Source organism: Entelurus aequoreus, linkage group LG03 (genome assembly GCF_033978785.1).
Source record: "Entelurus aequoreus isolate RoL-2023_Sb linkage group LG03, RoL_Eaeq_v1.1, whole genome shotgun sequence".
NCBI classification, from domain to species: Eukaryota; Metazoa; Chordata; class Actinopteri; order Syngnathiformes; family Syngnathidae; genus Entelurus; species Entelurus aequoreus.
The window spans coordinates 17,225,192-17,236,131 of record NC_084733.1 but is presented as its reverse complement, the minus strand read 5'-3'; the positions used below and the strand labels follow the sequence as shown (position 1 = coordinate 17,236,131).

The window sequence follows — 10,940 nt, the reverse complement described above, 5'->3', positions numbered from 1 at the left end:
TCTGAACCCTTTGATGATATTACGGACCGTAGATGGTGAAATCACTAAATTCCTTGCAATAGCTGGTTGAGAATTTTTTTTTTTAAACTGTTCAACAATTTGCTCACGCATTTGTTGACAAAGTGGTGACCCTCGCCCCATTCTTGTTTGGGAATGACTGAGCATTTCATGGAATCTACTTTTATACCCAATCATGGCACCCACCTGTTCCCAATTTGCCTGTTCACCTGTGGGATGTTCCAAATAAGTGTTTGATGAGCATTCCTCAACTTTATCAGTATTTATTGCCACCTTTCCCAACTTCTTTGTCACGTGTTGCTGGCATCAAATTCTAAAGTTAATGATTATTTGCAAAAAAAAAAAAAAAAGTTTATCAGTTTGAACATCAAATATGTTGTCTTTGTAGCATATTCAACTGAATATGGGTTGAAAATGATTTGCAAATCATTGTATTCCGTTTATATTTACATCTAACACTTTCCCAACTCATATGGAAACAGGGTTTGTATATGTATTTGTATGATAGTATGTCAATGTATTTATCTTCCATTTTTTCGTAAGTCCCTAATTTTGTTGTTTGATTAGTTATTTTCTTAATCAGTCTGACCTAAGCCTGTTTTGATGTGTGCAATCTATAAATAAATACACATGGTTTCATATCATTTGAAAATAATTACATCTGTTCAACTGTATGTAGGTTGATCTGATTGAGTAAAATTACTAATATAATGTTAATATTGAGTGGGCCCCTCTGTACTGGTCAAAGTTAAAGCATTAAAGTAAACGTGTTCAAAAAATTATGAAATAAAATGAGCTCAAAGTGCCAATTCACACTTTCCTTTATTCTTCAGTGCTCACAGAATCTGAAAACACCTCAATACCATGTTGTAGCCAATGTTACATTCATATCCAAGTGATGTCGTTATGTACAGAAAGAAAGAAAAACATGTCTAAATCTACAAAAAGAAAAAAAAAAGACGATGTACTGTACTCGCTAGTCTAGAGATGAAGTGTTGTAGTCATCACAGCTTCTGCTTAAAACATCTCCCAATTTTATTCAATCTTACAAATGGTGAAAAAAAACCAAGTCATTTACAATGGGTTTTGTTTTATCTGTTAAAAATGTCATTTAGGTACATTTCAGTCATAAAACCAGTAATATCAAAGTCTATACAACGTGCATTACTACAGAAACTTTTGAAATGTCAGACTCTAAATATAGGGGGAAAGGTGAGGGGAGGAGTGACGAGCACCTATTGTAAACCGGAATGGTAAACTACATCTACTTCCTTCAGGAGCGCTTGTGTCCACAAGAGCGTCCACTGCAAAGACCATTTTTTTTAACTTTTTTTTTTTTTTTTTTTTTTAAAGACTTGGCTGAGGGCTTTCCCTTTTTTGAAGAAAAACCACACAAAAAAGCTTAAGTGTGTGGAATGTTGCAGACACAGCTTCAACTGCTACATACAATTAGCCCAGCACCAAATACTTCAATTAAATATGTCAGCATCAACACAGTCATGGTTTCATGTAGGAAAAAAAAAAAAAAAAAAAAGAAGCATTCACACTCAGTCACACTTTCACGCTCACCCGACAAATGCCGGCAGGAACCAGCGAGGACGGGAAGAGGAGGACGAGCGCCCCCCTATTAACCCGCCTCGCCGCCCACCTCGCAGTGGATGAAATGCAAAACAAAAGTAAACAACATAAAAAGAAAACAAATCCCTGGTTTCAGACAAGTCCTCGCATTCCTTCAGATGGGCTCCAATGGCCTCCTTCATGACGTCGTCTCTTCCCTTCAGTAGGATTACTCGGCGGTGGCGACGGCGGGTGCCTCCGGACTGGCGGCGGCCTCTGGCTCCGCCGGTGAGGACGCCTCGGCTGGTTTCTCCTCACCTGCTGGTGCTGCAGCTGCCGCCTCCTCCACTGGCTTCGCCTCTTCTTCAGCTTTCGGCTCCTCGGGTGCGGGAGCCTCCTCGGCGGCGGCGGCGGGGGCAGCCTCCGCGGGCTTGGCCTCCTCGCTGCTAGCGGCGGCCTCCTCGGTCGCAGCGCCTTCCCCCTCTGCGGCGGCAGCTCCTTCCTCGGCGGCCTCCTCGGACTCCTTCTTGGTCTTCTTGAAGGAGAAGCCGCTCAGCTTGAAGGAGGGCTTCTTGAAGGAGAAACGCTTCTTCTTTTGCTTGACGTCCTCGCCGACGGCGCCGTCCTCCGGCTTGGCCTCGCCGTTTACAGCAGCGGCGGGCTCCTTCTCAGCCTCGTCCGCCTTCTCGCCATCCTCCTTGGGCGCCTCCTCGGCGGGGGTGCTCCCGTTCGCTTCAACCTTGTCGGCGTCCTCCGCACCCGGGGAGGCGTCGCCATTGGTCTTGGCGTGGCCGTTCTCCTGGAAGATGTGAGGGTGACATTTAATTGAAACCCTCAACCAATAAGAAAAAAGCTGCAGAACATCTGTTACTAGGAGAGTGACGACAGATCACCCAGTCTAGACATTTTCACTTGCAGTACCGCCTAGCTCCACTGTGGGGCGTTTACTACAGAAATAACGTGGGGCTTGGGATTCCCATCTCATTAGATTTATTTAACCATTTTGAGCAAATTTGTGTAACGTGGCGACTCTTTTTTGGGGGGGTTTGCGTGGATAATAACACCAGATTTAATTTTTTTTTTTTTTTTAGTGTGGGGGTGCAGTGAGTGGAGAACAAAACGTGGCTCCCTTTCTTGAATCAGGAAACAAAGGCGTGGCGTCTCTAAAATGGCCATGCTACACGCCGACAGAACCCACGCAAAAACCCCACCGAGAGCATTTTTTTTACCACAAAGGAAAAGGAGAGAATGTCGAGTGTAAAAAAAATGAAAAATACTAAAAAAAAAAAATTAAAAAAAAAAAAAAAAAGGTATCAATTAAGCTGCGTTATATGCTTGATTTATAGTGATAAATAAACCCTCCACAATAAAGTTGTGTCCAAACGGTGGAAATAATCGTGGGCATGCAGCAACATGCGGGCCCACTTTCCCCTGGATGCCGGCGAGCGTGGGGATTTTCACGCACACACAAACACACAACACGGCCCACGCCATTGACGCAACACATTGGCCGGCAATTAACACTTTAAATAATTCAAATTGAACCGTACCTGTCCATTAGTCTTAGCCGCCACCGCTGCAGCCTCGCCGGGCTTCTCCACCGCAGCTTCCTCCTTTCCTTTGGAGATTTGTGCACCCATGCTTTTTTTTTTCCTTCCTTGCGGTCCAACAAAGGAACCTCGAACGATGAAATGAATGAACAAAGACCGCAACGCTTCCTCCGACGAAAAAGCAATCAAACTCCGCGACTTCCTTCAACGAGCGAGGCGAATACTGCACCCGAGCGGACGCGTGCGAGCTTTTTGGCCGTAAAAACGTGCTTAAAATGTGGAGAAGAAACGCCGAATCTCTTCCCCCCCCCTCTTCGATTTTTTTTTTTTTTTTTTTTTTTAGGTCGAGCGGAGTTTGGGAAGAGGAGAAATTGGCCCCGCCGCAAATGAGATGCGGGAGTACAACGCCCAAGTCCGCAGATGAATGGGCGCTGGGGTGGTGACGTCACGCTCGACCAATCACACGGCGGGGATCTGAACGCGCGCGCAGGGGGGCCATCTTGGGGTGGTGGGAGGACAATAGGAGGCACAACAACATGGCCAACAACTTGTTTTTATGTCGATTTCGCCTCGTATGCCCCTCGAAACTGGACGCTGGTCGACCGATTGAAATTGGCTGTGGCGTTTAAGTAAGCAATTTGACAATTACGAGGGGAAGAAAAGGTGACTATTTGAAACATGTTCACAAGCCAGGCTAAGGCCTAACTAGTAGCATTCGGCTTTTTTCAATTCAATTCAACTTTATTTGTCAGCAACAAGCAAACATGTAAAATATACAACAACACTCACATTTTTGTTGTCTGGTCTACATTCATATTCAATATAACAATCATTTGATAAATCCACCCCAATTTGTAACAGTTACTTCCTGGTACAAGAACCCGCTAACAAACAAATACACAGAACTCTTGTTTTCTTCCCTACACTTTTGCTAACCGTTTAATTTTGTTAGTATTATGCTGGCAGAAAAGGTGAATATTGAAGACATGTTTTGCTACTGTCAGCACACAACACAAGCCAGGCTCGCTTCTACCACTTAGCGTTCAAGTTCAATTGAACGTTATTCGTCCGCAAGAAGCAACCAAATTGAATATATTCAATATAACAATCATTCGATAAATCCACCCCAATTTGTAACAGCTACTTCCTGGTACAAGAACTTGTTAACAAACAAATACACAGAACTCTTGTTTTTTTCCCTACACTTTTGCTAACCGTTTAATTTTGTTAGTACCGTATTTTTCTGACTATAAGTCGCTCCGCAGTATAAGTCGCACCGGACGAAAATGCATAATAAAGAAGGAAAAAAAAACATATATAAGTCGCACTGGAGTATAAGTCGCATTTTTGGGGGAAATGTATTTGATGAAACCCAACACCAAGAATAGACATTTGAAAGGCAATTTCAAATAAATAAACAATAGTGAACAACAGGCTGAATAAGTGTACGTTATATGACGCATAAATAACCAACTGAGAACTTGCCTGGTATGTTAACGTAACATATTATGGTAAGAGTCATTCAAATAACTATAACATATAGAACATGCTATACGTTTACCAAACAATCTGTCACTCCTCATCGCTAAATCCGATGAAATCTTATACGTCTAGTCTATTACGTGAATGAGCTAAATAATATTATTTGATATTTTATGGTAATGTGTTAATCATTTCACACATAAGTCGCTCCTGAGTATAAGTCGCACCCCCGGCCAAACTATGAAAAAAACTGTGACATATAGTCCGAAAAATACGGTATTATGCTGGCAGAATAGGTGACTATTGAAGATATGTTTTGCTACTGTCGGCACACAACACAAGCCAGGCTTGCTACTACCACTTAGCGTTCAAGTTCAATTGAACGTTATTCGTCCGCAAGAAGCAAACATATTGAATGTATTTGTCAGCAACAAGCAAACATATGAAATATACAACAACACTCATATATTTGTTCGTCTGGTCTACATTCATATTCAATATAACATAATTTGACAAATCCATCCCAATTTGTAACAGCTACTTCCTGGTACAAGAACCCGCTAACAAACAAATACACAGAACTCTTGTTTTCTTCCCTACACTTTTGCTAACTGTTTAATTTTGTTAGTATTATGCTGGCAGAAAAGGTGAATATTGAAGACATGTTTTGCTACTGTCAGCACACAACACAAGCCAGGCTCGCTTCTACCACTTAGCGTTCAAGTTCAATTGAACGTTATTCGTCCACAAGAAGCAACCAAATTGAATATATTCAATATAACAATCATTCGATAAATCCACCCCAATTTGTAACAGCTACTTCCTGGTACAAGAACTTGTTAACAAACAAATACACAGAACTCTTGTTTTTTTCCCTACACTTTTGCTAACCGTTTAATTTTGTTAGTACCGTATTTTTCGGACTATAAGTCGCTCCGCAGTATAAGTCGCACCGGCTGAAAATGCATAATAAAGAAGGAAAAAAACATATATAAGTCGCACTGGAGTATAAGTCGCATTTTTGGGGGAAATGTATTTGATGAAACCCAACACCAAGAATAGACATTTGAAAGGCAATTTCAAATAAATAAACAATAGTGAACAACAGGCTGAATAAGTGTACGTTATATGACGCATAAATAACCAACTGAGAACGTGCCTGGTATGTTAACGTAACATATTATGGTAAGAGTCATTCAAATAACTATAACATATAGAACATGCTATACGTTTACCAAACAATCTGTCACTCCTCATCGCTAAATCCGATGAAATCTTATACGTCTAGTCTCTTACGTGAATGAGCTAAATAATATTATTTGATATTTTATGGTAATGTGTTAATCATTTCACACATAAGTCGCTCCTGAGTATAAGTCGCACCCCCGGCCAAACTATGAAAAAAACTGTGACATATAGTCCGAAAAATACGGTATTATGCTGGCAGAATAGGTGACTATTGAAGATATGTTTTGCTACTGTCGGCACACAACACAAGCCAGGCTTGCTACTACCACTTAACGTTCAAGTTCAATTGAACGTTATTCGTCCGCAAGAAGCAAACATATTGAATGTATTTGTCAGCAACAAGCAAACATATCAAATATACAACAACACTCATATATTTGTTCGTCTGGTCTACATTCATATTCAATATAACATAATTTGACAAATCCATCCTAATTTGTAACAGCTACTTCCTGGTACAAGAACCCGCTAACAAACAAATACACATAACTCTTGTTTTCTTCCCTACACTTTTGCTAACTGTTTAATTTTGTTAGTATTATGCTGGCAGAAAAGTTGAATATTGAAGACATGTTTTGTTACTGTTGGCACACAACACAAGCCAGGCTTAAGTTAAAGTTAAAGTACCACTGATAGTCTCACACACACACAAGGTGTGGTGAAATTACTCTCTGCGTTTGATCCATACCCTAGTTCCACCCCCTGGGACGTGAGGGGAGCAGTGAGCAGCAGCGGTCGCCGCGCTCGGGAATCATTTTGGTGATTTAACCCTCAATTCCAACCCTTGATGCTGAGTGCCAAGCATGGAGGTAATGGGTCCCATTTGTATAGTCTTTGGTATGACTCGCTTGCTACTACCACTCAGCATTCAAGTTGAATCAAACGTTATTCGTCTGCTAGAAGCTGACATATTGAATATACACAATGGCACTGTGACATGTGTTTGTCTGGTGTACTATAGAAGCCCATCTCATAATCTTAGTGTCACAATTGGCTTGTTGGTTCTCGTACAAGGATGTAGCCTGGTAGCTAAAAATGACAAATACATATTACACATTGTCAGTCTAGAACAGTGGTTCTCAAATGGTGGTACGCGTACCCCTGGGGGTACTTGAAGGTATGCCAAGGGGTACGTGAGATTTTTTTTTAAATATTCTAAAAATAGCAACAATTCAAAAATCCTTTATAAATATAAATAAAAACCTATCTTTTTTTCCAAATAGTTCAAGAAAGACCACTACAAATGAGCAATATTTTTGCACTGTTATACAATTTAATAAATCAGAAACTGATGACATAGTGCTGTATTTTACTTGATCTCTTTTTTTCAACCAAAAATGCTTTGCTCTGATTAGGGGGTACTTGAATTAAAACAAAATTCACAGGGGGTACATCACTTAAAAAAGGTTGAGAACCACTGGTCTAGAATACTGCTCTCCAATGGTATTTTTTTTTATTTCTGATGTCTTTATTTTTCATTCCATGTTCATACAACCGAACCAGATTTGTTTTTTGTTTTGCTGGAAGGGACCGCAGAAAGGTGTCAAATGGCGTTAAGGGATATGTTTGTCATTTTCATTGCTTTTTACACCTTGAAAGTATGTATTTAATAGTAAATGTGAATGCGGTGGTTTGCATAACTTTGAACATAACCAAGAATATTCTAATCAACTATATATTTTTTTTTTTACTGGAATATTCCTCTTTTGGAAAAATAGGGATACTATGATAATATCTGCAAAATGTGGTAAGGATATACTTAAATTGGGGCATCTATAAAGCATGCTAAACTATGTCTAATTCAGGAGTTAAGACTTTCCAAAGATGATAATGCTTAGGGTAATAATTTAACAATGTGTTTACTATTTTTGTTGTAGTTTGCAGTAGTATTAATATTTTTGATATATTTTGGGGCAAAATATCAGAAGCAACACCGCTGCAATTGACACCTTTGAGTCATCCTGATGTTAAATGTACTGTATAAGTAGCATATGTTGTATGCCGTAACTATAGGCCCGCTTCTTGCATAATAGCACCTTGTCTGCTTGTTGCAGCTGGAGCTTCCCAGTGACCCACATCTAATGGCCTGGTGCTCACGGCCTGACCTAGCAAGCCTCGCATGGCTCGGCCCTCCACCGGCGGCTACGTGCAGCCTCCTCTCGCTCTCATCACTACGTGACCCACATCTCCATGGTAACACGTTGAAAATGGCCGCAAGGATAAGGGGCCGGCCCCCGTCGAGGGCTTTGGCCATAACGGATCACAGAGGAGCGAGGCCACTGGTGAGAGTGAGTTCACGCAGACAAACCGCTAGTGGAGGATTAGGGTGACTTCTCTCCGCCGCCCTCCCCTCCACCGTGCAGGCTAACTAGGGCACACTCATTGTTGTGATATTCTGATGACATGCAAAACTGCAATTTTCACGCGGCGCTATACCATGAATATGTAAACCAGGGGACAAAGCCCGTCCAGATTTGAATGTTTGCAGATAGCCGCATGCAAGCCAGTGCAATTACACTGACAGATATCAGCTGCCCAGACTGCTAAATCGCATCTACATGAATTGTGCGTGCATGCAAGTGAGAGCAAGGCAGATTTAGACACGCTACCACCTTAAAAAGACCACAAGCTGTGCGCAAGATATAGCACAGTTATTGACATAGTTCTCTATTAATCTTTGAAAATGATATATACATTTTGATTTGTGTGGTCTCAACCTATTTCTGGTGACATGTGGGCGGTTAGCTTTGAGCGTATTGAGAGAGCCTAAACATTAGTTGACAGCCACAAAGAGATATATCAGTCTGTTAGATTAGTAGTTTTAATCCACTCTAACCAGAAGCCCGTAAATGATAATACTACCCAGTAGGGGTGTGGGAAGAAATTGCGATTCTCACGTTGTGCGATTCAGTATCGATTCTCATTTTTAAAAAAATCTATTTTTTTAATTTTTATTTTATTGTATTTTTTATTTTTTTAATTAATCAATCCAACAAATCAATACACAGCAATACCATAACAATGCAATCCAATTCCAAAACCAAACCCGACCCAGCAACACTCAGAACTGCAATAAACAGAGCAATTGAGAGGAGACACAAACACGACACAGAACAAACCAAAAGTAGTGAAACAAAAATGAATATTATCAACAACAGTATCAATATTAGTTACAATTTCAACATAGCAGTGGTTAAAAATCCCTCATTGACATTATCATTAGACATTTATAAAAATAAAAATAAATGAACAATAGTGTCACAGTGGCTTACACTAGCATCGCATCTCATAAGCTTGACAACACACTGTGTCCAATATTTTCACAAAGATAAAATAAGTCATATTTTTGGTTCATTTAATAGTTAAAACAAATTTACATTATTGCAATCAGTTGATAAAACATTGCCCTTTACAATTATAAAAGCTTTTTACAAAAATCTACTACTCTGCTTGCATGTCAGCAGACTGGGGTAGATCCTGCTGAAATCCTATGTATTGAATGAATAGAGAATCGTTTTGAATCGGAAAAATATCGTTTTTGAATCGAGAATCGCGTTGAATCGAAAAAAATCGATTTAGAATCGAATCGTGACCCCAAGAATTGATTTTGAATCGAATCGTGGGACACCCAAAGATTCGCAGCCCTACTACTCGGCTATCAACGTTGTTTTGTTTCTTTTATCAGAATAGTTAGTGTTGAAAAACACATTTTCTGTGGAATTGCAACAGAATATCACAATTTCCAAGCATTTTTGAATAGCTCATCTGTTTGATGGCCTGAACCAAATAATGTTAACGCAATGCTGTGGTTAAATGCAGAGAATACTTTCGCCACACCTAGTGTGTGTGTGACAATCATTGGTACTTTAGCTTTAACTTAACTTTAGTAACAAGAAGCCAAAGGTCAACATTAGGATTATGTAAATAGTGGTAAGGCTTCCTGATGAATCAAAAAGTCAAGTTTCCAAGTTACCCCAAAAGGGACATGCGGTAGAAAATGGATGGATGGATGGAAGTTTCCAAGTTCGCTGTCAATTAACAAAAATGTGTTTTCCGAAGAACAAGACTTGCACCTGGGGATAGGTTGATTGGCAACACTAAATTGGCCCTAGTGTGTGAATGTGAGTGTGAATGTTGTCTGTCTATCTGTGTTGGCCCTGTGATGAGGTGGCGACTTGTACAGGGTGTACCCCGCCTTGCGCCCGAATGCAGCTGGGATAGGCTCCAGCATCCCCCGCTACCCCGAGAGGGGCAAGCGCTAGAAAATGGATGGATGGAGTTCTCTTTTTTTTTTCTCTCTCTCTCTCTCTCTCTCTCTGTCTCTCTCCTGTACCTGTTTTTTTAGTTGTTTTTATTATATGACATTTACTGTAATTATTGTTTATTTCTTTAAAAAAATAAAAAATAAGAAAATGACGGCAATGTTAAATAACGTATAATTAGAATTATAGTAATGTACAATTATAATTGGGATAATGTATAATTTTGTGAAATCATTGCAAAAAAGATAAACATATTTTTCCAGTTATAAACATTCATTTTGAATTTCCGGTTGTATATCTTTAATTCGCTCATTTGACAACCCAAACCTGATGCACACTGTCAACACTGGCTGGCTTTAAAAAAACAACAAAAAAACTGGAGCAGACCAATTTGCCAACCTTGCCCTGTTTTTTTTTTTGTTTTTTTTTACTCTCCCAGTCACTCCAAACATAAGAAGAGCGAGTGGGGACGGTCCACTGGCCATTGTAACGTGTGATTGGCTGAAATAAATGTCAATCAAAGCTTGCGCCTCGGCGTACACCTTTGACGCAAGATAACCGGAAATAAAGTAAGCTTTCAAAATAAAAACGGAACGCTCGTGACTTAATGTTTTTTGAGCTCTTATGACGCATTGTGTTTATTCATTTGACGTGCAATTCGCGGTGGAGCATTTTAATTGTTTCCCAAATAACGTTCTTGTTTAAAATTGGTATAATGTCGGCTATTTTTAAGATGGGTATTGGTTAGCTGTAATAGCGGGAGCTTTAGTTTGAAGTGATAAACGGGATAAGATATTTGTCATTGCCGCCGCCTTGACGCCCT

General features: G+C 40.1%; 1 protein-coding gene across 1 annotated transcript; it reads right to left on the bottom strand.

Moving 5' to 3' along the window:
- Positions 1–821: 821 nt before the first annotated feature.
- Positions 822–3,508, bottom strand: marcksb (myristoylated alanine-rich protein kinase C substrate b). The gene is made up of 2 exons (XM_062040423.1): positions 3,126–3,508; positions 822–2,374 (listed from the first exon to the last, which is right to left on the bottom strand). Exons 1-2 carry the CDS (start codon positions 3,213–3,215, stop codon positions 1,805–1,807), a joined length of 660 nt encoding a protein of 219 aa, XP_061896407.1. The 5' UTR covers positions 3,216–3,508; the 3' UTR covers positions 822–1,804.
- Between the last annotated feature and the right edge of the window lie 7,432 nt (positions 3,509–10,940).

Excerpts from the sequence above, each read along its gene's own strand:
- marcksb (XM_062040423.1), bottom strand. The coding sequence starts at position 3,215 with ATGGGTGCACAAATCTCCAAAGGAAAGGAGGAAGCTGCGGTGGAGAAG. Across the intron at positions 2,375-3,125 it reads CGGCTAAGACTAATGGACAG|GAGAACGGCCACGCCAAGAC; the intron begins GTACGGTTCAAT and ends CACATCTTCCAG.